Source organism: Notolepis coatsorum, assembly GCF_963971535.1.
Source record: "Notolepis coatsorum genome assembly, chromosome: 5".
Lineage (NCBI taxonomy): Eukaryota > Metazoa > Chordata > Actinopteri > Aulopiformes > Paralepididae > Notolepis > Notolepis coatsorum.
This window is the reverse complement of record NC_140169.1, coordinates 137624309-137648531: the sequence shown is the minus strand read 5'-3', so window position 1 is coordinate 137648531 and position 24223 is coordinate 137624309. Positions and strand designations below refer to the sequence as shown.

Genomic DNA, 24223 nt, shown 5'->3' with positions numbered 1-24223 from the left:
CAGATATGTATCGCTTAATGTGTGTTCGTTAAATCAGATTTACCACATCATGTTAATTTTAAAAGTTTTATTTTGAAACTGTATCACATGTCTGTGTGACTTGGAGGCGACAGTGGCTCATATTGCCCTAAATACATACTTGTAAAAATCTAGTCTCAGATTAGCATGATTATGGTTATGGCGTAAAAGAGTCCGACTTGAAAGTCTACTTATCAACGTGCTACAAATTCAACATACTGTTGTTTTTCTGTAAACTTTCATTAGAATCTCTTTGAGGGAACATCATGTTTGTCAATAGAACAACGTATTTAACACTTTTCTACGATCAAAACGGAGATAATCTGCTTTCTCTCAACAAGATTCTCACACAGCTTTAATCATCTAAAACGAGCAGAAACACAACATTTAAAAAAACACTTCACAGAGCGGAACATTTCAGAAGGACGGCACAAAAATAATACTTTTACACGAGGAGACGTGAAGAACACTTGCTCTTCGTCCCGCATCTCACTTGAGTAATCTAAGTTTCAGTCTCTCCGCCAACGGTAACGGGCTGTCACAGCAAACCACAGAGTCATCGCTGTCACTAACGGTCACCGGTGAGGCCGGGGTCACAAGGAACACATCGTCATCTTCCACTCTAACCGGTGGGACATCTTGGCACTTTCCCTTGGTGGATACAGAGCTACACTCTCTGGATACAGAGCTGGTGTCTGTTCGATCGCCAACACTGTGACTCAGAACCTTTGGCTTTGAAGACAGAGAACTACTACAGCCAGAGTTCATTGTTTTTTTGACGTTGGCAACTCTGTTAGTGGGTTTCAGTGAGAAGTCCGGGAGGTGGCTGGCCTTAGGCTTGCTTTTAGCCTTGTTCTTGGCCCTCCGACTTCCGACGTGCCGGTTCTCCGCATCGCTGTCCTCGCTCGACGAACACGCGCTGGCACACACGCTCTTTTTGGTGGTCTGATGCGACTTCCTGTCCTTGTCACCTAGACCCGGGTCAGAGTGGCTCCTCTGCGACGGGGCAGAAGAAGAAGAAGAAGAAATGGCTGACCTCACGAATTTATATTTTGGCTTTTGGTTACCATCGTCCTTTGCCTTGCCTTGAGTTTGTGCCGAAGGCACGGCATTTTGCTTCGCAGCGCGATAGTCCCAGTCGACCTTTGTGGCCACGCTGTTGTTTTTATCACCAAGCGGCACTACTTTATCGACCACCTGTGGTGTCCCCGATAGGCCGGTGTCAGTGTGACCTTTGACGGGGATCAGTCCACGGCGCTCAGAGCCTCCGCTACAGGACAACATGTCGGAAGGCCCCGGGGGGGTTGATGTGTAAAGTAGGTGTTTTGTCACGTCGTCAGCGCGTGCCTCTATCCCATTCACAGACTTGAGCATGTTCCTCATGAGAACTCTCTCCCTCAGAGAGCATTCGGCGTAACACGGCTCCCGCTTTGCATCGGCGTCTCCTTCCCCGAGACGAACGTCCGCCGCTTCAGCCGGTGCGGGTTCTGCGGCGCGGGTGGCTGCTTGAGGAGGAGGAGGAGGAAGAGGAGGGGAGGACGTGAAGGACACCGCCTCCCAATCGATGTCACTCAGGTGCAACGCGTCGATAACACTGGAGACAGAAGGAGACGCGGCCTCCTCTGGCTCCGTGACGCCCCCCTCGCGCCCGGGGCGACACGGGGGGGAGAGCATTTCTCTGGCGTGAGCAGCGGGACGAGCTGCCAGGCCTGGGTGGTCCTCTCTCTGTCGCACGCGCTGTTTAGGAGCCACTGGAGTATCCAAGACCACAACCTCTGGTGTATCTGTGTTGGTAACAGGTGGTGGTGGTGGCGGTGCTGCCGCCTGTGTTGTGGCGTCACCGGTAGTGGCAGCAGACTTCTGCAGGGTCATCTGGCCCAGGAGCTCAGAAACACTGTCACAGAGGTCCCACGGCTTCTCCTTCTTACTCTTTGTCTTTTTCTCTGAAAAATAAATGCAAATTGAATAAGTGTGTCTGACTCTTAGTTACCACCCTCTGTATACCGTTTACTTTACTTACTCATAGTGTAGATTATTCTAAGTGTTTTATTGCCCATATTTATTGTAACGTATAATATAACTGATAGGGCATACAGACCCTCATCTGCACCTTTGATTACACTGTTTACTTGCTCATATTCCGAGTTAATTTTATTGTTTTTTTTTACTATAATTTGTATTGCCTATTTTTATGTCTTCTACTATTACCATGCCCATACCTGTACCCCCTCCCCCCTTCGCCATGCTGCTATTACACAAAAATGTCCCCAAGGTGATAAAGGAATATCTTATCTCATCTTAATATCAAAAGGTTGAAGTAAGTTAGCCTGGATGCAGCCTCCCCTGAACTGTACACTTCATAATTCCTATAATAATTCTATGATTGAGTTCAGGCAATTATTGAATGATAGATAATTATATAAAGGAAATAAAAAGGACTGGGCGTTTCAGGAGGCTGAATCCATGTTAGAAGTAATAATTACTTTCTTTTCAAACAAATCTGAAAGCATTTTCTTTCCTCATCTGAATAGCACACTGGAAATCATTGACACAACTGTCTGCTCTTTTAGCACGCACACACACCACACACACACACACACACACACACACACACACACACACACACACGTGTGTCTCAGCTGTCTACCATAAAATCCTTTTCAAGTCCAAGTAGCTACCTCATTACAAACGTAGGAAATGATGCCCCGCTTACAGCACTGATCAGCAGGCCTGACCTGTATAAAATGACACCCTGTGACACAGACACCTAAGGTGCATCAAAGCCTTTGGTGTGAGCGAGCGGAGCTGACGAACCCTGCATCTCCAGGTGTCAGAGCCGCTGTAAGAGGCGGCCATGAGAAACGCCGCAAAGCTCCCGTCGCCTTTGATCCGAACAACCCTGTCGGGATTACGGGAGCTGTTGCTGGGGCTGTCAAGTTTAGGAAGGTGGGGGGGGGGGGGGGGGGTCTAAAACAAAATCCACTTCCTTTAAAAAGTCACGTATGTTCACCATCTAAGGGCTGAAATACAGTAATCACTAAATATACATGAAGGGCAGGGAGTTCACTATTTCTACAGGGAGCTCTTTTTCCTCCCGGGCAGGTTTTGTTGGCATTTCGCAGCCTTTATGGTATTACTATTAGCAAACACATTCACAAACAAGCTCATTTAGTATGTTTATGTTGTTAAGTTAGAAAAGGTCTATACAATAAACTTGTGTTGTTTCCTTTTCATTGTCTACCCTTTTTTGAATATATATTATGGGCACTTTTTGCTCCCATTTGTACTAATATATACTTTGTATCGTTTGTTTAGATAGAATATACGTTGTGTATTATGTTTGGTTTATAGTTTATTTAGTTTATAGTTTATATTTATAGCTTATAGTTATAGTTTGTATAGATAGAATATACGTTGTGTACTATGTTTACAAATCTATGTTTTTCTGAATGTATGTACATTAAAAAGATCTGTGACAATAAAATAATATTTAAACCTTTATGTTCAAGGTGTGACAATAGCTAAGACATTAGTAAGTCTTACAGTACCATATCATCTTACTCTTAATAACTAAGACATTAGTGAGTGTCATAGTACCATAGCAGACAGTAACAGTTACTTAGTATCATCTTACTCTTAATAACTAAGACATTAGTGAGTGTCATAGTACCATAGCAGACAGTAACAGTTACTTAGTATCATCTTACTCTTAATAACTAAGACATTAGTGAGTGTTATAGTACCATAGCAGACAGTAACAGTTACTCATCATCTTACTCTTAATAACTAAGACATTAGTAAGTGTTATAGTACCATAGCAGACAGTAACAGTTACTTAGTATCATCTTACTCTTAATAACTAAGACATTAGTAAGTGTTATAGTACCATAGCAGACAGTAACAGTTACTCATCATCTTACTCTTAATAACTAAGACATTAGTAAGTGTTATAGTACCATAGCAGACAGTAACAGTTACTCATCATCTTACTCTTAATAACTAAGACATTAGTGAGTGTCATAGTACCATAGCAGACAGTAACAGTTACTCATCATCTTACTCTTGGTCTTGTTCTCCTCGGCCAGGGCCTTGTCCCTCAGGTAGAGCTCCACCACCTCTGGGTAGGCCAGGCGGAACAGAGCCTCTTCCTCCACCGTCCTCACCTCCTCCTGCGCCCGCTCCTCAGGAAACACGTAGTGCTCTGCATGCAGCCATTGAAACAGGGGATCAATTAACCCATTTCACTAATCCCTCGCTGTGTAAGCGGAACGTCTAATGGGGTCGGAGGAGCTAGTCAAATTGAAATGGGGATTTCACGCTATTGTTTGCTTGATTAAACGACGTGTTTTTGCTATTTACATAGGTAATTTCAATGTCGTTCACGGTGTTTTCAATGAGGGCTAGTTTTACCCTTCTATCATGAGGCAGCAATAAGCGCCGTGTTTACATCCTGAGGTAAAAGTGAAACAGGCCAAGTTAAATCAATCGATAGTGTTCATTCCCCATTATGTCCTCAATGATTGGTTTTAAGAAAAAGAAGAAAAAAAATCCACCTCCTAATTTGTTTGACTTGGAAGCGTATTGGTTCTTCTTACCCTGGCAGACATGAAACATATCCTTAAGTTATCATTTTCAGTAATGTGATCCACAGTTTGATATGGAAGTGAAAACAAGTGTAATATAATAACCTATTTGTTTTAGTGTTTTCTTCTGGTATGAGATGAAATTCATTCCGTTGGAAGATTTTAAAGCTTTGAACTCCGATATTTGCTGCCTGTTGCTTGTACTTGTTTAATTTGATATACACACTGTATTATTTGTTGATAGTAGTTGAGCAGAAACGCAGCACGAGGCAGACTAGAAATATCTGCAGGACAGGAGGTGCACTAGAGCGCTTAGCAAAGAATCTTCACACATCCACCGAAAACAGGCATAGATTAGAAGGATCTGGGATTTTAAGAATCGATTTGAGTCAAATGAAACGATTCAATACAGATTTTTCTTTATCTTTTCTTGATGTTTGACTGCATCTTTGTCTGAACTGTACTCGTTTGTCCAAAGTGTGTGTTCTCTTTTTTATGTCTATGTCTGGTCACTCACGAAAAAGATATCTCGGTTTCATGGTGCTTTACCTGTATAAATAAAATGACAAATACAAATAAAATCCATTATTACCATCTCAAACTAGTTGACTGACTTTCTCAGGCCTGGCTGAGTTTTCCCATCCTGGGGAGGAAGCCAGTTTTAGCACCTCATAGCTACTGTGGCTAATCTGTCACCTCTGGCCTCCTCTGAACCCCAAATCACAGCCAGCCACTAACAGACGGGGCTGGGCAACACTGCGCCCCCCAGACTCTGCCTTTACTGGGGCCGACATGTCACTCAACTCAAGAACACTTTTCCTAGAAGTTGCGGACGTCTGCTTACTTGGAATATGACTATGACCATAAACCAGTGGTTCTGTGTGAGTGATATGTTTAGTATGGAGTGAATGATATGTGTAGTATGGAGGGATGAATATGTATTGTAGTTGTCCCGTTTACCTTGTTTCCCCAAGGGGGTCAATAAAGGAATGTCTTATCTTATCTTTAACTGCACTGATTAGTATGGAGTAGCACTGCTAATTTCATTGTATTAGTTCAATGACAATAAAGCTTTCTATTCTATTCTATTAACTGGTGTGTCAAGCTTACCGTCGGTTCAGGTGTGCCTTGAGATTTAGCTTAAACGTAAAGAAAGTCAATGCCAAACGATAATGTTTACATTTTCATTCAAAAATAATGAAAGTCAGCCCGTAATACTTTTCCCGATCAACGTTAATACGTCTCGCTCGGTGGCGAGCAGCTACTAACTCGTGTTTTGTTGTGTGGTCATTCAACATTCTATATGACATTTACAAGCAACATTAGTATCTACAGTACGCCTAGGGATTCTTATTCTTACAGTGAGCCGGCGTCATATCAAATGGGTTGAGAAGCACTGCCAGAAACAATGGAAAGAATAGAGACTATTACTGCCGACAGGACAGACAGGACCGTTACTATTATTAAAGGTTTTATGATTCCTGCAAGTTTTAACAAGGTAAAATTAAGACCTTTTAAGACCACTTTGAATAGAATTTACTACCTATTTCACGGCCATACTGGTAAAAAATAATTAAATAAGTAATTCCATACTAATTGTTGGGGGGGGAACTGATAGGCTATTACTGCACTGCTTACTTTGCAGCCTGGACATTTCCCCCCAAACACATTTAAACATAATAATACAGAGAACTTATTGCAACATAGAAGTAACCTCCTGGCGGCTAGGTGGCACAGTGGGCAAGGCGCTCGCCACCAACGCAGGAGATGCTGCGTTCGAGCCCAGCTCTCCGCATTGCTACCAGCTTGGCTGGTCGTTCATACTAATACAATTGGCAGTATTAGGGGGTGGGAAGCTGGTGGGTGGGGATCGGATGTTGTGGACAGCGACTCCTACAGGTCGGTTGGTGCGCCTGCGCAGCAGAATCAGGAAGCGACAAGGGCGACGTGTCCCTCCCACACAGACCCCCGCCGCTGAGAGATCGCGCTGTGCAGGTGAAAAGATGCGACGGCTGCCTCCTCGAGTACCGGAGGGGACACGTGATGCAAGGCTTCGTCCACATTGCAGCCGGCTTGTGGGAGGCATGGCCTAACAACCTTCGAGACAGGGGAGGGTATAATTGGACAATACGAAATTGGGGACGGGAGAAAAATAGAAAAATGGGGAGAAAAAGTAGATAAAAAAAAAAGAAGTAACCTCCTAATCCAAAATAAATGTTTAATTGAATTCATATTTAAGACCTTTTTAAGACTCTTTAAAAAGGACAAGAATTCTGATTATTAAATGTAAGACTTTCTTAAGACCCCGCGGGAACCATGTATGTTGGAATATCAGTGGCCTCTGTAGACATGGTGTGACGTGATGCAGCTGACCTGGCGTGCTCCAGATGATCTCAAAGCAGGCGACTGCATTCCTCACTCGCGGTTTCAATATTCTGTCGCCATAGAATGGAGAAAAACAAGTCTGCAGCGTTACAACATTGAACTGAAATAATACATTTTCAACACGAATTCTCATGGTGTCCTGGGTGGATTCTGCTCCGAATGGACCGTTACCGGAGGGGTTTGACTTGGGAAGAAGCGTCTCGTCCTTGTTTCCTGTTGATCAGCTCTGCGTAGGTCATCAGGAGCAGAACCTTTTCACTGGTGTAGTGCTTGGGCCATTCCATTTTGTTATAGGCAAAGTTCTGCAAAACACAACGCAAGCGCCATCGCATTTTACACCTCAAAACATTTTCTTTTTTTTATCCACTTTTTCTCCTTATTTTGTATTTTTCTCCCATCCCAATTTCATATCGCCAATTCTTTTTCCCTTCAATTCTCCCCTCCCCTATCTTGAACGTTGCTAGACTATGTACTGTAGTGAGGATAAAAGCCTTGCATCACGTGTCCCCTCTGGTACACGAGGAGGCAGCCTGTCGCATCTTTTCACCAGACAGCACGGTCTCTCAGTGGCGAGGAGTAACGCGTGGGAGGCTCACGCTGCCCTCGATACTTCCTGACTCTGCTGTACAGGCGTCACCCAACCGACCTGTAGGAGTCGCTGTCCACAACGTCCAATACCCACCCATCGACTTTCCACCCGCTACCTCTGCCAATTGAGATAGTATGACGACTGGCCCAAGCCGCAGGCAATGCTGACTCCGGGAGTCGAGACCGCAGCCTCTTGCATTGGTGACGAGCGCAATCTCCGCTACGCCACCCAGTCGCCTCACCTCAAAACATTTTCATGTCAAAACTGTAACTGTAATAGAACAAGGACCCACAATTCATTAGGTCTTGTGCCAGAGACCCCCGCCTCTGCAGATATGTTGTTAGATATGATTTAGACCAGAATTCCATAACTGCCTATACTGTAGGTGGTCGTTAGAACAGTGGTGAAAGTGTAACCTATGATAACCACCACCCTCATTGGACTCATCTCTGGTGGGGATGAGTCCGCCTACAGGTGGGAGATTGACCATCTGCTGACCTGGTGCAGCCAGAACAATCTGGAGCTCAACGCTCTCAAGACACTGGAGATGGTTGTGGATTAGAGAAGGAACCCAGACCCACTCAACCCCATCACCCTGTCTGACTCCCCAGTGAACACTGTGGAGTCCTTCCGATTCTTGGGAACAATCATCTCCCATGACCTCAAGTGGGAGCTGAACATCAGCTCCCTCCTCAAGAAAGCACAGCAGAGGATGTACTTCCTGCGGCAGCTGAAGAAATGCAACCTGCCAAAGACGATGATTGTGCACTTTTACACAGCCATCATTGAGTCCATCCTCACCTCAAACTTCAATCGGTTCGGATCCTTTGAATGAAATGAGAATGTAAACAAACACTGCATGGCGTCACGTTAGAAAGTATCACTGCGTTGTGTGAAATCACTGACTGTATATTTGCTTAGAAAACGTAATTGTCGAATTCAATTATTATTTATTTTTCTACGTGGTAAATACACAGGTCACAACATGTTTACAGGAACGTTTTGGAGTTGTATTTGGAGTGTATTGCGTGACTGTAGGGGGCTGTAGGGAACTTCAGGGTAAAGGACTGCCCCACTTTCAGTGATGAAGCTAAGCTACGCTAACGGTGCGGGCGTTCCCTAAGCCTACTGCACGCACACAGAGAAGAAAAGGGTATGTATCTTCTTGTCTAACTCCAGGGAAGATGGCAAATAAGCTAATTTCCCAAAATGTTGGCGTTTTCCTTTAACTTAGCTCATATTTCATTTTACTTTACTCCACCACTTTATTGTATTATCCGTCTGTTGATGTCTGTCCGCTAATGTCGCACCAGTAACGTCCAAAGCAAATTCCTTGTATGTGAAAAGTATACTTGGCAATAAAGACCTTTCTGATTCTGATAAGAATAGTCCTTGTTATACGGCACGGTGGCACAGTGGTTAGCACTGCTGCCTCACAGCAAGAAGGTCCTGGGTTCGAACCCCAGCAGGGTTTCTGGGTGGAGTTTGCATGTTCTCCCTGTGTTTGCATGTGTTTCCTCTGGGTACTCCGGTTTCCTCCCACAACATAAAGACATGTATGGTAGGCAGCGACTACAGATGGAAACTAGCTAATTAGCTCATTCTGGCACATTTACATTGATGTGGAAACTGAAGATGTTGATTAATGTGCACCGTCCCTGGGTAAATCTTTTTTAAACTTACCGGTAAACATAAACATGATAATTTCGAGTCAATATAATATGAGTGAAACCCCACTTTGAGAACCCCTGGACTAGACTACAAGGAAAACCGCTTCCCATTTGAAAACACAAACTCATGAATGGATTAGTCAGAATGAGAATGAAACACGTTTAATTACCTGCATCGACAACATGTTTGGTTTCCTCCATTTGAAATGTTGCACAGGTTTATCCTTGTTCATCAGAAATTCATTGATGATCTGCAACATGAAATGTTCATACTTAACACCGACGGTGATATAGATTTGTATACATGTTATCAATGAAGTAGAAAGATAAAAACAATGTTACCTCTGTAAAAGGGAATTGATCACTCATTAGTGTTTTCCTGAGAGAAAGAAAAGTAAACAATAAACACAATGTGTAATAGGAAAGCAATCTGAAACTGCCTCAAGTTTGTACCACTTTTTTAAAAGGAACATGCCAACATTATAGGAAATGTGGTTACTATTGTCTATATCTTATTATTATAGTATTGAACATTTAAAGGATGATTTCAGTTATTTTCAACCTAGACCCTGTTTTTCTACCCTCTGGAATCACGTCAACACATTTCAAACAAACCACAACCAGCGAGTTGTGTTTTTCTCAGGGCGCTCAAGTTGGCTGCCACTCTCCCACATGCATGTATGTGGTAGTTCTATACCCTCCCCAGGCCGACAGTGGGGCAGCGCGCGCAACGACCAGGAAGGGAATTGGCATAACGACTAAATTGGGATGGGTGAAAAAACTACAGAAAAAGAGTGCAACCACGCACTAAATCAAAAATCACTAAATGTGTATTTCATTTATTTATGATTTCTGTCTCATACATGGTCCAATTGATATGGTTTTAACAGGTGTGATGATTTTAAAGATAATGCTGGGTATTGGCACCGACCACCCGATTCAATAAATTTTTCGATTCACAAGGTCCCGATTAATTACTTTCAAATAGGCTTGATGGCGCTGGGTTCAGGGGGTTTCCGCACCTGGCGTTGTTGTCAAAAGATGTCAATTCAACTGAGTTTCCATAGTAGTTCAGCAGAAACGCAGCATGAGGCAAACTAGAGACACCTGCAGGACGGGAGGCACGCTAGAAACAGCGTTTAGCAAAACATCTGCACACATCCACTGAAAATAGACACAGATTAAAAGGATCTGGGATTTTAAGAAACGATCAGATTCAAATGAATGAATACAGATTTTCCACAGCTCTAATGCAAGATGATATAAAAATACAATTGCTGTTCAAAATAACCGGAATCAGCCTTTAACTGGTGCGCTTAAAAGAACACGCCAACATTTTGGGAAATTAGCTTATCATCTTCTCCAGAGAGAGAAAAGAAGATAGATACCAGTTTTCTCTCTGTGCGTTTAGTAGAAAGCTATCTGGCTGCACGTTAGCCTAGCTTAGCACAATGAACGGAAGCGGACATGGCCGGTTAGCCTTCGGGAGAGGTGTTAGTTGGACAATGCCTAGGCTAACCGGCCATGTCCGCTTCCATTCATTGTGCTAAGCTAGGCTAACATGCAGCCAGATAGCTTTCTACTAAACGCACAGAGAGAGACAACTGGTATCCATCTTCTTGTCTCTCTCTGAAGAAGACGGTAAGCTAATTTCCCAAAATGTTGGCATGTTCCTTTGAGAGACCGGGGCCCACCTCCTGATGTTGGCCTCGGCCGACGAGGCTTGTCGCGTCTGCTCGGAGCGGTGCCAGTCACAGGGACACCGGTAGTCAAAGTCCTGAGGCTCACAGAACCGCTCACTGTCACACAGCAGGCAGCCGCCGCGCTCATGGGCCTTGGCCGAGCCTGAGGGAGACCGACCAGAAACACAGGCATTAGATACGGCGAGAGAAAACACCATCATAACAATAAGTATAATGAACCCCTTCACTACCACTACCAAAGGGTTAACCCTGTCACTGCGACAATGCAGAAGGTGTCACTGCCACACGACAAAGGGTTAACCCTTTCACAACCACACTACAGAAGGTTAACCCTTTCACTGCCACACTACAGACGGTTAACCATCTGTAGTGTGGTAGTGAAAGGGTTAACCTTCTGTAGTGTGGTAGTGAAAGGGTTCAAATTAATTACTTAAAAAATGGGGGCTACAGTGGCTCAGGAGGTAGAGCGGCCGTCTGATAATCGGAAGGTTCCCAGTTCGATTCCGGCTCCTCCTGGCAGTGTCGAGGTGTCCTTGAGCAAGACACTTAACCCCTAACTGCTCCCGATGAGCAGGTTGGCGCCTTGCATGGTTCGCCTCCGCCGTCGGTGTGTGAACGTGTGAGTGAATGGGTGAATGTGAGGCATAAGTTGTAAAGCGTTTCGGATCAAAGCTGCTACATAAATAGAGTCCATTTACCATTAAAATGTATATACCGTAATCTTCGGACTATAAGCAGCGCCTTTTTCCCCCATTTTTCGACCCTGCGGCTTATATAACGGAACAGCTTATTATGTGACTCGACGTGACCAAACCCGAAAATGTAAAAATCTAAATATTGCTTTTTTTGACTGCATTGAAATGTTATTTATCTGTTCCCTTATTTGCTAAACTTAATACAACTTGTAAATGAGTTAATTCTTGTTATTTGTCCGACAGTCTTGTGTCCGAATGCTGGTGGGAAGACTGTAATTAAACATTAAAACACCTGCGGCTTATATTCAGGTGCGGCTTATAGTGCAAAAATTACACTTTTCCAGAACTCAAAGTGGCTTTACACTGAGGCCCGGTGGTGGTGAGACAAACAACAGACGTAACACAAACACACAAGGATGGATGAGGGGGGCCTAAGAGAAGGCAGTCTCCTGAGTCTCTAATGTCTTGGGGGAGGGAGTTCCAGAGTCTGGTACCGGTAGCCGAGGTCAGAGTTCAAGGCAAGGCACAACTCACCAGGATGGCGACATATGTGGCAGTGAGGAACCTTCTTTACAGCTCCGTCAGGTATGTCTGCACCTTCCCCCCTCCACTGGCTGAACCTGCCAGGGCCAGAGAGAGAGAGGTCACAAAAGCACAGAGACCATTGTATTCATATAACGTAGGGCCGCCCTCTCATAGTCGATTAGTCTTAGTCGACCATGGCTTTATTTGTCAATTGGATGATTGTATACTTTTTTTAGTTATTTCCAGAGAAATGACAAACCCATCACTGGTGGGCACTAGATTTAAAAAGGTCCTTCTGCATTATTGAATTAGAATTTCTTTGGTCGAGGTCGGACTACTAATAAGATGTCATTATACACACTTGGTGTGAAGACTTAAGACTTTGACACGCCGTGGCTTCAGGTAGGAAAGTATCTGGAGAGGCAGCGCACCACTATCCGTTATGAAGATGGATGCCCGCTGCTCTCAGAATAGGACCTCGGTATCGAACAAGAGAGTAGCGGAGCACATGAATCATCTCGGACGACGCTGTCGAAGCGCCAAGTCGCTACTCGCACCCATTAAAGGATTTATAAGATGATGACCCGTGTTCTCCGGTAGTTTGCTCTTTGATGTATATATATATTTTTGTTTTTGTTTTTATCAAATCTTTTTTATTTCACATTATAACAACATATAACAAGACATACCATAACACAATAATAAATAATGTAAAGAATAATGTAAGGGATAAATTAAATTAAATATATATAGTAATAATAATTAACAGATCATCAACAGACAATAACATTTGAGGTCACAAGACAAAGAGAACAGGAAGAAATTTCATAAAATAATATATATATAATTATAGAAATATACAAAAATAAAAATTATAGAAATTATAAAAATCACTAGAGCTAAAAGACACAACTTCCCCTAAACCCACCCCAGGACCTCTCAGGACCAACTTTGGTGTGGGATTTATCAATTTGAACTTGTGCTTGACTTTGTGCGTATATTTAAGCACAGGTCGGACCATGCGTAGCTCTGGCGCCCGTTGGTAGAATATATTATTACAACAAGGAAATAAGCTTCTGTGCATTAGTTTCAACACTGGCATGTTCTGTATGAACCGTAATTCATTATAGTTCATTGTAAAATAGCAACAGTAGTGTAATTATGGTCAAAACCCTATAAATAGCATTTGGAATAATAGGTCTTTATCTCCGAATGAATGCAGCATGGTTTATATAGCGTTATCGGAATATACGGGGTGTACTGACTGACTGCGCTCCGCGTAACTCAACTTATTTTGCGCACAGACCGCAGAAACACGGGAACGTTTTGATTATATTTAAAAGGCTTTACGTTAAACAAAACAAGTGGAATTTCGAAGCTGTAAGCAGAATACAAGTCATATGAACACCCACGATAGTGTTCTTCCCCTTCTGTATAAGAAAGAATAAAAAACGCATTGCAATGAGACCAGGGTGTATGTGTATTACAAAACCCTTGCAATAATGCGTCTTAAATGAATGAAAAGCATACATGCTCTGGACACAGAGCATATATCGTGTGGGTGATATGACTTGTATTATGCTTACAGAATTCCACGTATTTAGTTTTACAATGTCAAAGCCTTTTAAGTTTTAATATAAATCAAAACGTTCCCGTATTTCTGCAATCTATGCGCAAATTTAATAAGGAGTTGAGGTAGATACACACTCAGAACGTATTACATGCTGGTATGCTGATAGACTCAGAGTAAATTATTATATGAATATGATATGATAAGGTATACACTGGTCCGTCGCATACACTGGTATGCGCAAGTTACTGTTGCATAATGTAGGCTATGGCTGCTATTATATGTAATTCATATAGGCTACCTAATAGTATATGATTTTTAGAGGCATCTATTTTGTTGTCGGTATTATTAGGCTAATACCGACAACAACAGGGGGGGACCCTGATGTAAACAAGACAAACGTCTTTCTCTGGTCTGCATCCCCTTAACAATTGTGTGTATTGAGCCGTACTGTATTGTACCCATTCTGCAATCTGTTAAATAAAGTTTTCATTCATTCAAAATAGATGCCTCTAAAAATCATATTATAGCCAATCGAACACAACTAATAAAGGCATTCATATTACAGCACGGTTATAATGACACACACATGATGAATTGAAAATGGGGGACCCTGATGTAAACAAGACAAAAGTCTTTCTCTGGTCTGCATCCCCTTAATAATTGTATGTATTGAGCTGTACTGTAGGCTACACTGTACCCATTCTGCAATCTGTTAATAAACTTTTCAATCAATCAATCAAACCACCAACGCCAAACAGTGGTCAACGAACGGTCTTTATTAGTATTTTGAGCTGTCCAGGCAGAATTGCAGCAATGGTCTTAGGGAGCCGTTGATATCTGACATCACCGTTTACAAGTCAGCCTTTTATTTATCCCATAACACGCGTTGTGTCTTCTTGGTTCGCACGCGTTGTGTCTTCTTGGTTCGGCAGCGCCTCAGTGAACATGAACAATCTCCCGTTAAGTTTCTCAGAGTTCCGCTCGGGTCAGTCCATTATTTCACATCCCATGGGGGGTGTTTCATCACTTTCATGACCATATATGGATAATCATGCACGAGCATTGACGGTAGAACAAAGAGGTATTTATCAACACAGAGGAGCGTAGGACCTGTGTACGCACGGTTGATAAATCCTGTTTTCTTTGTGCGTGCACACATTCTAAATTCTGTGCTTACGTATGAAAATAGAATACTTTCTAAGAAAAATTGATAAATGAGGGCCCTTGACTCCAATTGATATTATATTTATTTTTAAAGTATCTCTGTCTGCAATTAATTAAGGAGGAAAATGAATGATCATAGCAGATGTTGTGATTCCTACCGCTGCAGGAGTGTTTGTCGCTCCAGGGTCTGGACGAGCCTCAGAGCGAGCTCCTTACCGACACCTGGTATGCCCTAGAAAAGTCCAAAAAGATCTGATTAGATTCAAATGTATTGTCATCATACAGCACAAGTACAGTACAACGAAAAGAGGTTTGGCATCCAACCAGAGTGCAAATGTAACAGTAAAGTGCGATAATAATATACAATGTACAGGTGATTAAACTGGGTATAAAATATATAAATGAGTACTACTGGGTGTAGTACTAATCTGATATAAGTACAGAGTTGTAATACCAATATTGTACAGTGATACTGGCCAGCAGCGTAACTAGTAAGAGTAGGTAAGGGATATGGTAGGTAAGGGATCAAAACAACAGCACTCTGTGTTCAGAAGCACAGTACTCTGCAAAAGGAAGCTTCTCTTTGGGTAGGAGGTGATTAGAACCAAGAGAAAGACAAGACAGTAGTCCACAGCCTTCTGCTTATCAAAGAGATAAAGCCTTTATTGACTGGCTAGTTTATTATAGAACAATAAAAGAAAGTCACATTATATACATGTTTTGTCATATTTTGTCTTGGTATACGCATATTGAAGTATGAGAAGAGACTGCTATATATTCATATTTCATATTGGTTGATTTGGCTTCTGTATCAAATACACATGTTAGGAGTTCTTCAATTCTATCCCCTTACCTTAGGAATGTAATCACAGCCGAGAAGGATGGCCAGACCAACAAGATTCTCTCTGGAGAGATTTAACTTGGTTTGCACCCGAGATGTCCTGTAGCAGTCCACCTGAGGGTCCTGGCAGGGATGTTTTGTAATGATTAATTAATTAGAGCTGGGAAAATCCATAACTATTACTATTGTTATTAATGGGGGAGAGGTGTTTCATGTTTGTCCACAAGAGATCAGTAAAACTTCAAAATAACACATCAAGTTAGTTTAGACAAACAGACAAAGACCATCAGATCAGAATATTCATTTATCTGTAACCTGCTTAAAAGGAACACATCAACATGCCGGCTGGCAGCACATGCGTCGGAGGAAAGCATGCGACAGTCTCCGGCCTCTCGGACCAACAGTAGGGGAAAGTGCGCAACAACCAGGAAGGGGGTTGGGAATTGGCATAACGACTAAGAGTGGGATGGGAGAAAAAAATCGGAAAAAAGAAGGAGGGGGAAAAAAGATAATAAAAAAATAAAATTATGGGAAATTACTTCCCGTCAGACAGGAAGATAGATAACAACTTCCTCTGTGTGCGTTCAGTAGAAAGATATCTGGCTACACGCTAGCCTAGCTTAGCACAACCTAATGGAAGCAGATGCATGGCGGCTAAATGCTTTTATCCAAAGCGCTTTACAATTTGTTCCTCACATTTTATCCATTCACTAACACATTCACACACAGACGATGGAGGCAACCATGCAAGGTGCCAACTGGCTCATCAGGAGCAGTTAGGGGTTAAGTGTCGTCTTGCTCAAGGACACTTCCACACGCTGCCCTGGGAGAAGCGGGAATCAAACTGGGAACCTCCGGATTACCAGACGACTGCTCTATCTCCTGAGCCACTGTCGCTTTCTACTCAACGCTTCATTTCCATGAGATGAATACTTTCAGTCTGAAGATGACATTATGGACAGCCGCTCCGTTCCCCTCTTGCATGCCTTTACTTCAGAGTGTATATATTACTGTACCTTCACTTCAGAGTGTATATATTACTGTACCTTCACTTCAGAGTGTATATATTACTGTGCCTTCACCTCAGAGTTCAGAGTGTATATATTACTGTACCTTCACTTCAGAGTGTATATATTACTGTACCTTCACTTCAGAGTGTATATATTACCAGTGGTGCAGTCGTAATATGGGAACTGGTAACACGCCACGCCACGTGCACGCGCGGGTACGTGCATGCGCACAGAACTGATTTATACACACACACACGCACACACACACGCACACACACACAAGCGCATATACGCAAGTGCAATCTTTCTATCATACAAGCTCTTCTTGCTCTCTATTTGTGTGAATGTGCGCGTGGAAAGCTGGCGCGCAGCACAGACGCTTGATTCAATATCATAAGCAGGTAGACCCCCATCACGAATTCCGAGCCACATTAGTATTCACCTCCACTGCCTGTGTCACACAGAATGAAGGGGGAGATGCATTCAGATAGCCAACACCCAGACACTTAGTCTACCTGCGCTTTTTGTTATGTAAAACGGTGGCCGGGTACTTAGTCACAACGAATGGATACAGCGCATTTTTGTGTGCGCGTACACGCGCGTACACATCCGTGCGCGATCGCGCGTACTTCTGCCTCAGTGATCTGGTAACACGGCGTGTAACCGGGTGTGACCACGACTGCACCACTGTATATTACTGTGCCTTCACCTCAGAGTTCAGAGTGTATATATTACTGTACCTTCACGTATATATTACTGTGCCTTCACCTCAGAGTGTATATATTACTGTGCCTTCACCTCAGAGTGTATATATTACTGTGCCTTCACCTCAGAGTGTATATATTACTGTGCCTTCACCTCAGAGTTCAGAGTGTATATATTACTGTGCCTTCACCTCAGAGTGTATATATTACTGTGCCTTCACCTCAGAGTTCAGTGTATATATTACTGTGCCTTCACTTCAGAGTGTATATATTACTGTGCCTTCACTTCAGAGTGTATATATTACTGTGCCTTCACCTCAGAGTGTATATATTACTGTGCCTTCACCTCAGAGTGTATATATTACTGTGCCTTCACCTCAGAGTTCAGAGTGTATATATTACTGTGCCTTCACCTCAGAGTGTATATATTACTGTGCCTTCACCTCAGAGTGTATATATTACTGTGCCTTCACCTCAGAGTGTATATATTACTGTGCCTTCACCTCAGAGTTCAGAGTGTATATATTACTGTGCCTTCACCTCAGAGTGTATATATTACCGTGCCTTCACTTCAGAGTGTATATATTACTGTGCCTTCACCTCAGAGTGTATATATTACCGTGCCTTCACTTCAGAGTGTATATATTACTGTACCTTCACCTCAGAGTGTATATATTACTGTGCCTTCACTTCAGAGTGTATATATTACTGTGCCTTCACTTCAGAGTGTATATATTACGGTGCCTTCACCTCAGAGTTCAGAGTGTATATATTACTGTGCCTTCACCTCAGAGTGTATATATTACCGTGCCTTCACTTCAGAGTGTATATATTACTGTACCTTCACCTCAGAGTGTATATATTACTGTGCCTTCACTTCAGAGTGTATATATTACTGTGCCTTCACTTCAGAGTGTATATATTACGGTGCCTTCACCTCAGAGTTCAGAGTGTATATATTACTGTGCCTTCACCTCAGAGTTCAGAGTGTATATATTACTGTACCTTCACTTCAGAGTGTATATATTACTGTACCTTCACTTCAGAGTGTATATATTACTGTACCTTCACTTCAGAGTGTATATATTACTGTACCTTCACCTCAGAGTTCAGAGTGTATATATTGCTGTACCTTCACCTCAGAGTGTATATATTACTGTGCCTTCACCTCAGAGTGTATATATTACTGTGCCTTCACCTCAGAGTGTATATATTACTGTGCCTTCACCTCAGAGTTCAGAGTGTATATATTGCTGTACCTTCACCTCAGAGTGTATATATTACTGTGCCTTCACCTCAGAGTGTATATATTACTGTGCCTTCACCTCAGAGTGTATATATTACTGTGCCTTCACTTCAGAGTGTATATATTACGGTGCCTTCACCTCAGAGTTCAGAGTGTATATATTACTGTACCTTCACTTCAGAGTGTATTACTGTACCTTGGTGTTCATGTTGAAGTTCCTGTAGACCGTCTGGGCTCCATACAGGAACACATCGCCATCATTGGTGATGCAGCCATCCACCAGGCCTTGGGAGTCCAGGTAAGCACACATGGCCTCAGCCTCCCCAGCTGCTGTCACCCAGGGCACACCGAGACAGTCCAACAGCTCCGCACACTGCAGAAAGGATGGGGATGAATAGACATATATACACTTCTAGAAGACACACATACAAACACACTGACCAGGTATGTCATAGTATCTCTGCAAATGTGATCTTTGCTAGTCAAATACATTTCTTCCATTGCTCATCATTAGTACTCACTATGAATGAGCCTACCAACCTCTCTAAGAACAGCATTAAAGCGCCCCCTGTTGGGACGTTTTGTAGTTGTCGCTCTAGGGGCAGCAGCGTTTTTAAACCCTCCGAATCTCATCGCGGTCCTCTTGCTCATGGTTTCTGCCTTGAGTTTAGGGGCTTCTCCTTCCATGACAAAAATGAGCTTCACCCCCATCAGTGTGAGAGAAGACACTCGAAAAAACAGATTCCTGAAACATAAAAAGCAATTAACATTGTAAGTGGAACAGTTGTAATGCCAATTAAAAACAATTATGTTACCTTTCATGTTTATGTTTCCTAACATTTGCTGTATATACAGTATATATATATATATCCACATCCGTCTGTACATGCCTGCATATATCCTTTTACATATCTGTAGATACTATATATCTGTACATATCCCTTACCTACTCTTACGCTGCTGGGCAGTATGGCTTACTACCATGAATGAATTAATGAAAACTTTATTTAACAGATTGCAGAATGGGTTACAATACAGTACGGCTCAATACACACAATTGTTAACACTTTCGCGACCACTGGGTTGAGTCTAATTAATGGTAAGAGGACCGGGGAATGTAAACAAACGTGTGTCTTTTTGTAGAGCTAAATCTATACTTTATAGTATTGCTATCTGTCCATTCTCATTGTCAATTGAGTTCATAAACCGTCCCTTCAAAATGTCTTAAAAAAAAAAATGCATCAATAGGTTCTCATTTTATAGCGCCGTGAATATAAGCTTTATAGCGGATTTGGTCTCGTATATTTTCTGGAAAGCTAGATAAATGGCTAATAGCTGCTAACGTTATATCCAATGGCATTTCCGTTTTACAGATGCTAAAGAAATAACTCAAACTGCATATGATCGGGACTGTCCCAAAGCATGTATGCATGAAAGGGGGGGGGGGGGGGCGGGGGACGTTGTTTATTATTATTGATTACCAATAACAGTGTTCGTCTAACTAGCCACATAGGCCATTCGCCTGGATGGCTATCAGAACGGTGTCCGATCGGGCTGTAATTTACGTGAAGGGGATCTTACCGTGGTCGGGGCTGATCCCCCCGAGCATTTCCCCGTTATCGATCGCCATCTGGTAGATCGATATGTCCATTGGCTGATGATAAATCCCCTTATTGCATGGTGAAATCTGCGATCCGAAACAGACAATAGCTATCGCTTCAGATGAGTAGAAAACTACATTAGAGATCCAAAAAGAAAAAAAGACAACTTCTGCCACAGGGAACACTCTATTATCACGATAGCGCCCCTAAGAGGATCTGGCCGGTATTGCACCTTCTCGAATTCACAGACTAGGGTAGATCTGCAGTGCCGGTCGGCGACCTTGAACAGGTTATTAAAATAGAATAAAAGCAATAACAACTTGCCATGTATTTATACGTGATTCTGTCCACAACGCATGGATTCGAAACACGTATAAATACGTGCTTCGTCCCCAATGTGTTAAGGGGATGCAGACCAGAGAAAGACGTTTGTCTTGTTTACATCAGGGTCCCCCATTTTCAATTAATCAGGACCATAATGTTTTTATACCTGTATCACTGTAAATAATAATAATACAACTCTGTACATACATCTGATTATGACTATTAGTCAGTAGTACTCATTTATATATTGTATATCCAGTTTAATCACCCACGGTGTATGTATATTACTATTGCATTTTACCGTTACATTTGCTGGTTGGATGTCAAACTTATTTTCGTTGTACTGTACTTGTGCTGTATGATGTCAATACATTTGACTCTAATCTAATCTCAATGTAGCGTTATGACACCACCCAACCACCTCCAATGTACAGTCCCCCCCCCCCCCCACCCACCCAACTCCACCTACCCAACCTCCTCCAATGTACAGTTTCTTCGTCAAATTATCTCTTTTTTAGACTCTTTTTGTATCACAAACAGTACTGGATTTGTAAATCTGGTCATAAATGTATAGATGTAGCAGTACTGTCTATCTGTATGTCATATATGTCCTGATTAATTGAAAATGGGGGACCCTAATGTAAACAAGACGAAAGTCTTTCTCTGGGTCTGCATCCCCTTAACAATTGTGTGTATTGAGCTGTACTGTATTGTACCCATTCTGCAATCTGTTAATAAAGTTTTCAGTCAATCAATCAAAGACATGTACCGTAGGTGAGGCTTTGTGACTCTCCCCATCATTGCTTGGACGTTCTGTGCCTCGCAGACCCACAGGCTGAGGTCCACTGCCAGGGTCTTTCCCGCCAAGCTGTACAGCGGCACCGACTCACAGACTGGCCCGAGGATGGACCACAAGTCGTGCACACCCATTGCGAAGAACCCAGTGTGCTGTGTGTTGTAGAGAGCACACGTGCATTCATTATTCAATATGTATTTAATCTCGAAAGATCATTCATCATGGACTCTTTTTGTATCACAAACAGTACTGTATTTTCAAATCTGGTATGTCGTAAATGTATAGCTGTAGCAGTACTGTCTATCTGTATGTCATCATGTATGATGAATTGAAAATGGGGGACCCTGATGTAAACAAGACGAAAGTCTTTCTCTGGTCTGCATCCCCTTAACAATTGTGTGTATTGAGCTGTACTGTACCCATTCTGCAATCTGTTAATAAAGTTTTCAATCAATTCAATCAATCAAGCAAATTGGGAGCAGGCTCTTGTTTACAATGTCGTCGAGAGAGGAACAATACATAATAACACACAATCAACATGACTCAGTCGCGATACGTGATGTTTTCGACAGTATTGATGATGAAGTAAATATATAAAATCAAAAACTGTAAGTGAACAGTTACTTGAACGTCAGTTTACCTGAAGTTTCCGTAATTCTGGCCACGGTTTTGCAGGAAATTATATAGTTAGTAAATCAAGAAGCTAGTTTAGCTAAGTTACTACGTTGGTCCCGTTTTCAAACGGTGGCGCCATTAGGCTACGTTCCAATTCCTCTGGGTTACTACTTCACCCCCGCTGGTGCTGGACACACACGGTGACATAACTAGAAAAGTAAACCACGAGCAGGTCGTGAAGACACACAAGCCGATGGGCTGCATCGGGAAAATCGTAAGCTAGCTCAATTGTTTACATACGCGATAACAACAAGGAAGAGGGCCAAAAGAAGGGTACATTTTTTTTAATCGAACGAGGCCAGCTGCATCCCCGGAGCTGTTCTCTCACGGGCAACTTCCGCCAGCCACACGACATTTCTGCCGCTGACAGGACACGCGCTGATTGGCGGAAAGTACGGAAGTATCTCTAAGTACGTCTGACGTATCTCGAAGTACGTCTGACGTTTCTCTACGTCCGTTAGCGAACGTTAATTGAACGTCAAAAGCAAGTACGTCTGCGCTGACGTGCGGTTGTTGAGTGATTGATTGAAGAGTTCCTTGTTCCATGAGAGGGGGGGGGGGGCTTGTATTGATCAGGTTAGTAGATATTGTACCGATCAGGTATTACAGATCATATCCGCATGAAATAAACTAAAATATTAAAACCCATTTAGACTGTTTCTCATTCCTGTGTACAGTAAATGACCAAGTATGGTTTTGTCAATATTCCAATGTAGTTTTGCTTGTACAGTTGTACAGTGTCCCCCACCCACCCACCCCTCCTATCATAAACAATACTGTATTTGCAAATCTGGTATGTCATAAATGTATAGATGTAGCAGTACTGTCTATCTGTATGTCGTGTATGTCATATATGTTATGATGAATTGAAAATAGGGGACCCTGATGTAAACAAGACGAAAGTCTTTCTCTGGTCTGCATCCCCTTAACAATTGTATGTATTGAGCTGTACTGTACTGTACCCATTCTGCAATCTGTTAATAAAGTTTTCAATCAATCAATCAATTTATTTATCCTTTATTTATCCAGGAATGTCCCATTGAGATACAAGATCTCTTCCAGGGAGTCCTGTCAATCAGACAGCATTTGCTCTGTACCTACCTGTATTCCAATAATGGATTTGTCCATACCTGAGATCCATAGATGTCCCTAGATGAGAGGTTAATGGTGGTACCCAGTGTCTCAAAATACTGAGGATAAGGTGTAACAAATACAAACATAGTTCAGTTATTGGGTTGTAATGCTAAAATGCGTTTAAAATCTAATGGCATTACATAACTATTTACAGCTTTTAGGTAACACAAGTGTTATTGATCTAAGCGATTTGATTTGATTTTATTACGGATCCCCATTAGCTGGTGCCATGGCAACCAGCTAGTCTTCCTGGGGTCCACACAAAAAAACATACAAAAACAATTATTGAAAAACAGAATTATTAAAAGCCAGTACTCAACATACAATACACAATGAAACTAACAATTAAGATGGCTAAAATTACATGCAAGCAAAGAAACAGAAAACAAAAAAACAAAACAAAACAAAATGTGTTAAATACAATTTAAGATTGTTTTTAAAATTTAATATTTTTAAGAATTGCTTTTAGAATGCTCATCAATGTTACTAAAACATCAATTTCACCATACCTTTAAAAAGAAAAGAAAAAACACACAAAGTAATCAGAAGAAGTTTTGGATAACATGGCTGCAGCATACACTCATGCATGACATATATTAATTTCCTTCCGGATTATGGCTCCTTTGAGTTTCTTTTTGAAACTGTCCTTGTTTTCCGTCCGTATAAGTAATGGGATCCTATTCCAGTATGTTTTTTTTTTATCCACTTTTTCTCCCATCCCAATTTCGTATCATCCAATTCAACCCTCCCCTGTCACGAACGCTGTTTCTTGCCTCCCACAAGCCGGCTGCAATGTGGACTAAGTCATACATAGCACAAGTCCCCTCCGGTACTTGAGGTAACAGCAGTCGCATCTTTTCACCTGCGCAGCTCGATCTCTCAGTGGCGAGGAGTAACGCGTGGGAGGCTCACGCTGCCCCCGACACTTCCTGATTCTACTGCGCAGGCGCACCAACCGACCTGTAGGAGTCGCTGTCCACAACGCCC

The 24223-nt window shown here is 42.4% G+C and overlaps 1 protein-coding gene across 1 annotated transcript; it reads right to left on the bottom strand.

Annotated features, from left to right (window-relative positions):
• On the bottom strand, positions 1-22161 carry gen1 (GEN1 Holliday junction 5' flap endonuclease). Its single transcript, XM_084314889.1, has 14 exons — positions 22068-22161; positions 21401-21579; positions 19247-19451; positions 18903-19079; positions 15759-15869; positions 15064-15137; positions 12178-12263; positions 10940-11090; positions 9588-9624; positions 9416-9496; positions 7158-7288; positions 6975-7036; positions 4079-4219; positions 1-1961 (listed from the first exon to the last, which is right to left on the bottom strand). Exons 2-14 carry the CDS (start codon positions 21559-21561, stop codon positions 508-510), a joined length of 2871 nt encoding a protein of 956 aa, XP_084171015.1. The 5' UTR covers positions 21562-21579; positions 22068-22161; the 3' UTR covers positions 1-507.
• Between the last annotated feature and the right edge of the window lie 2062 nt (positions 22162-24223).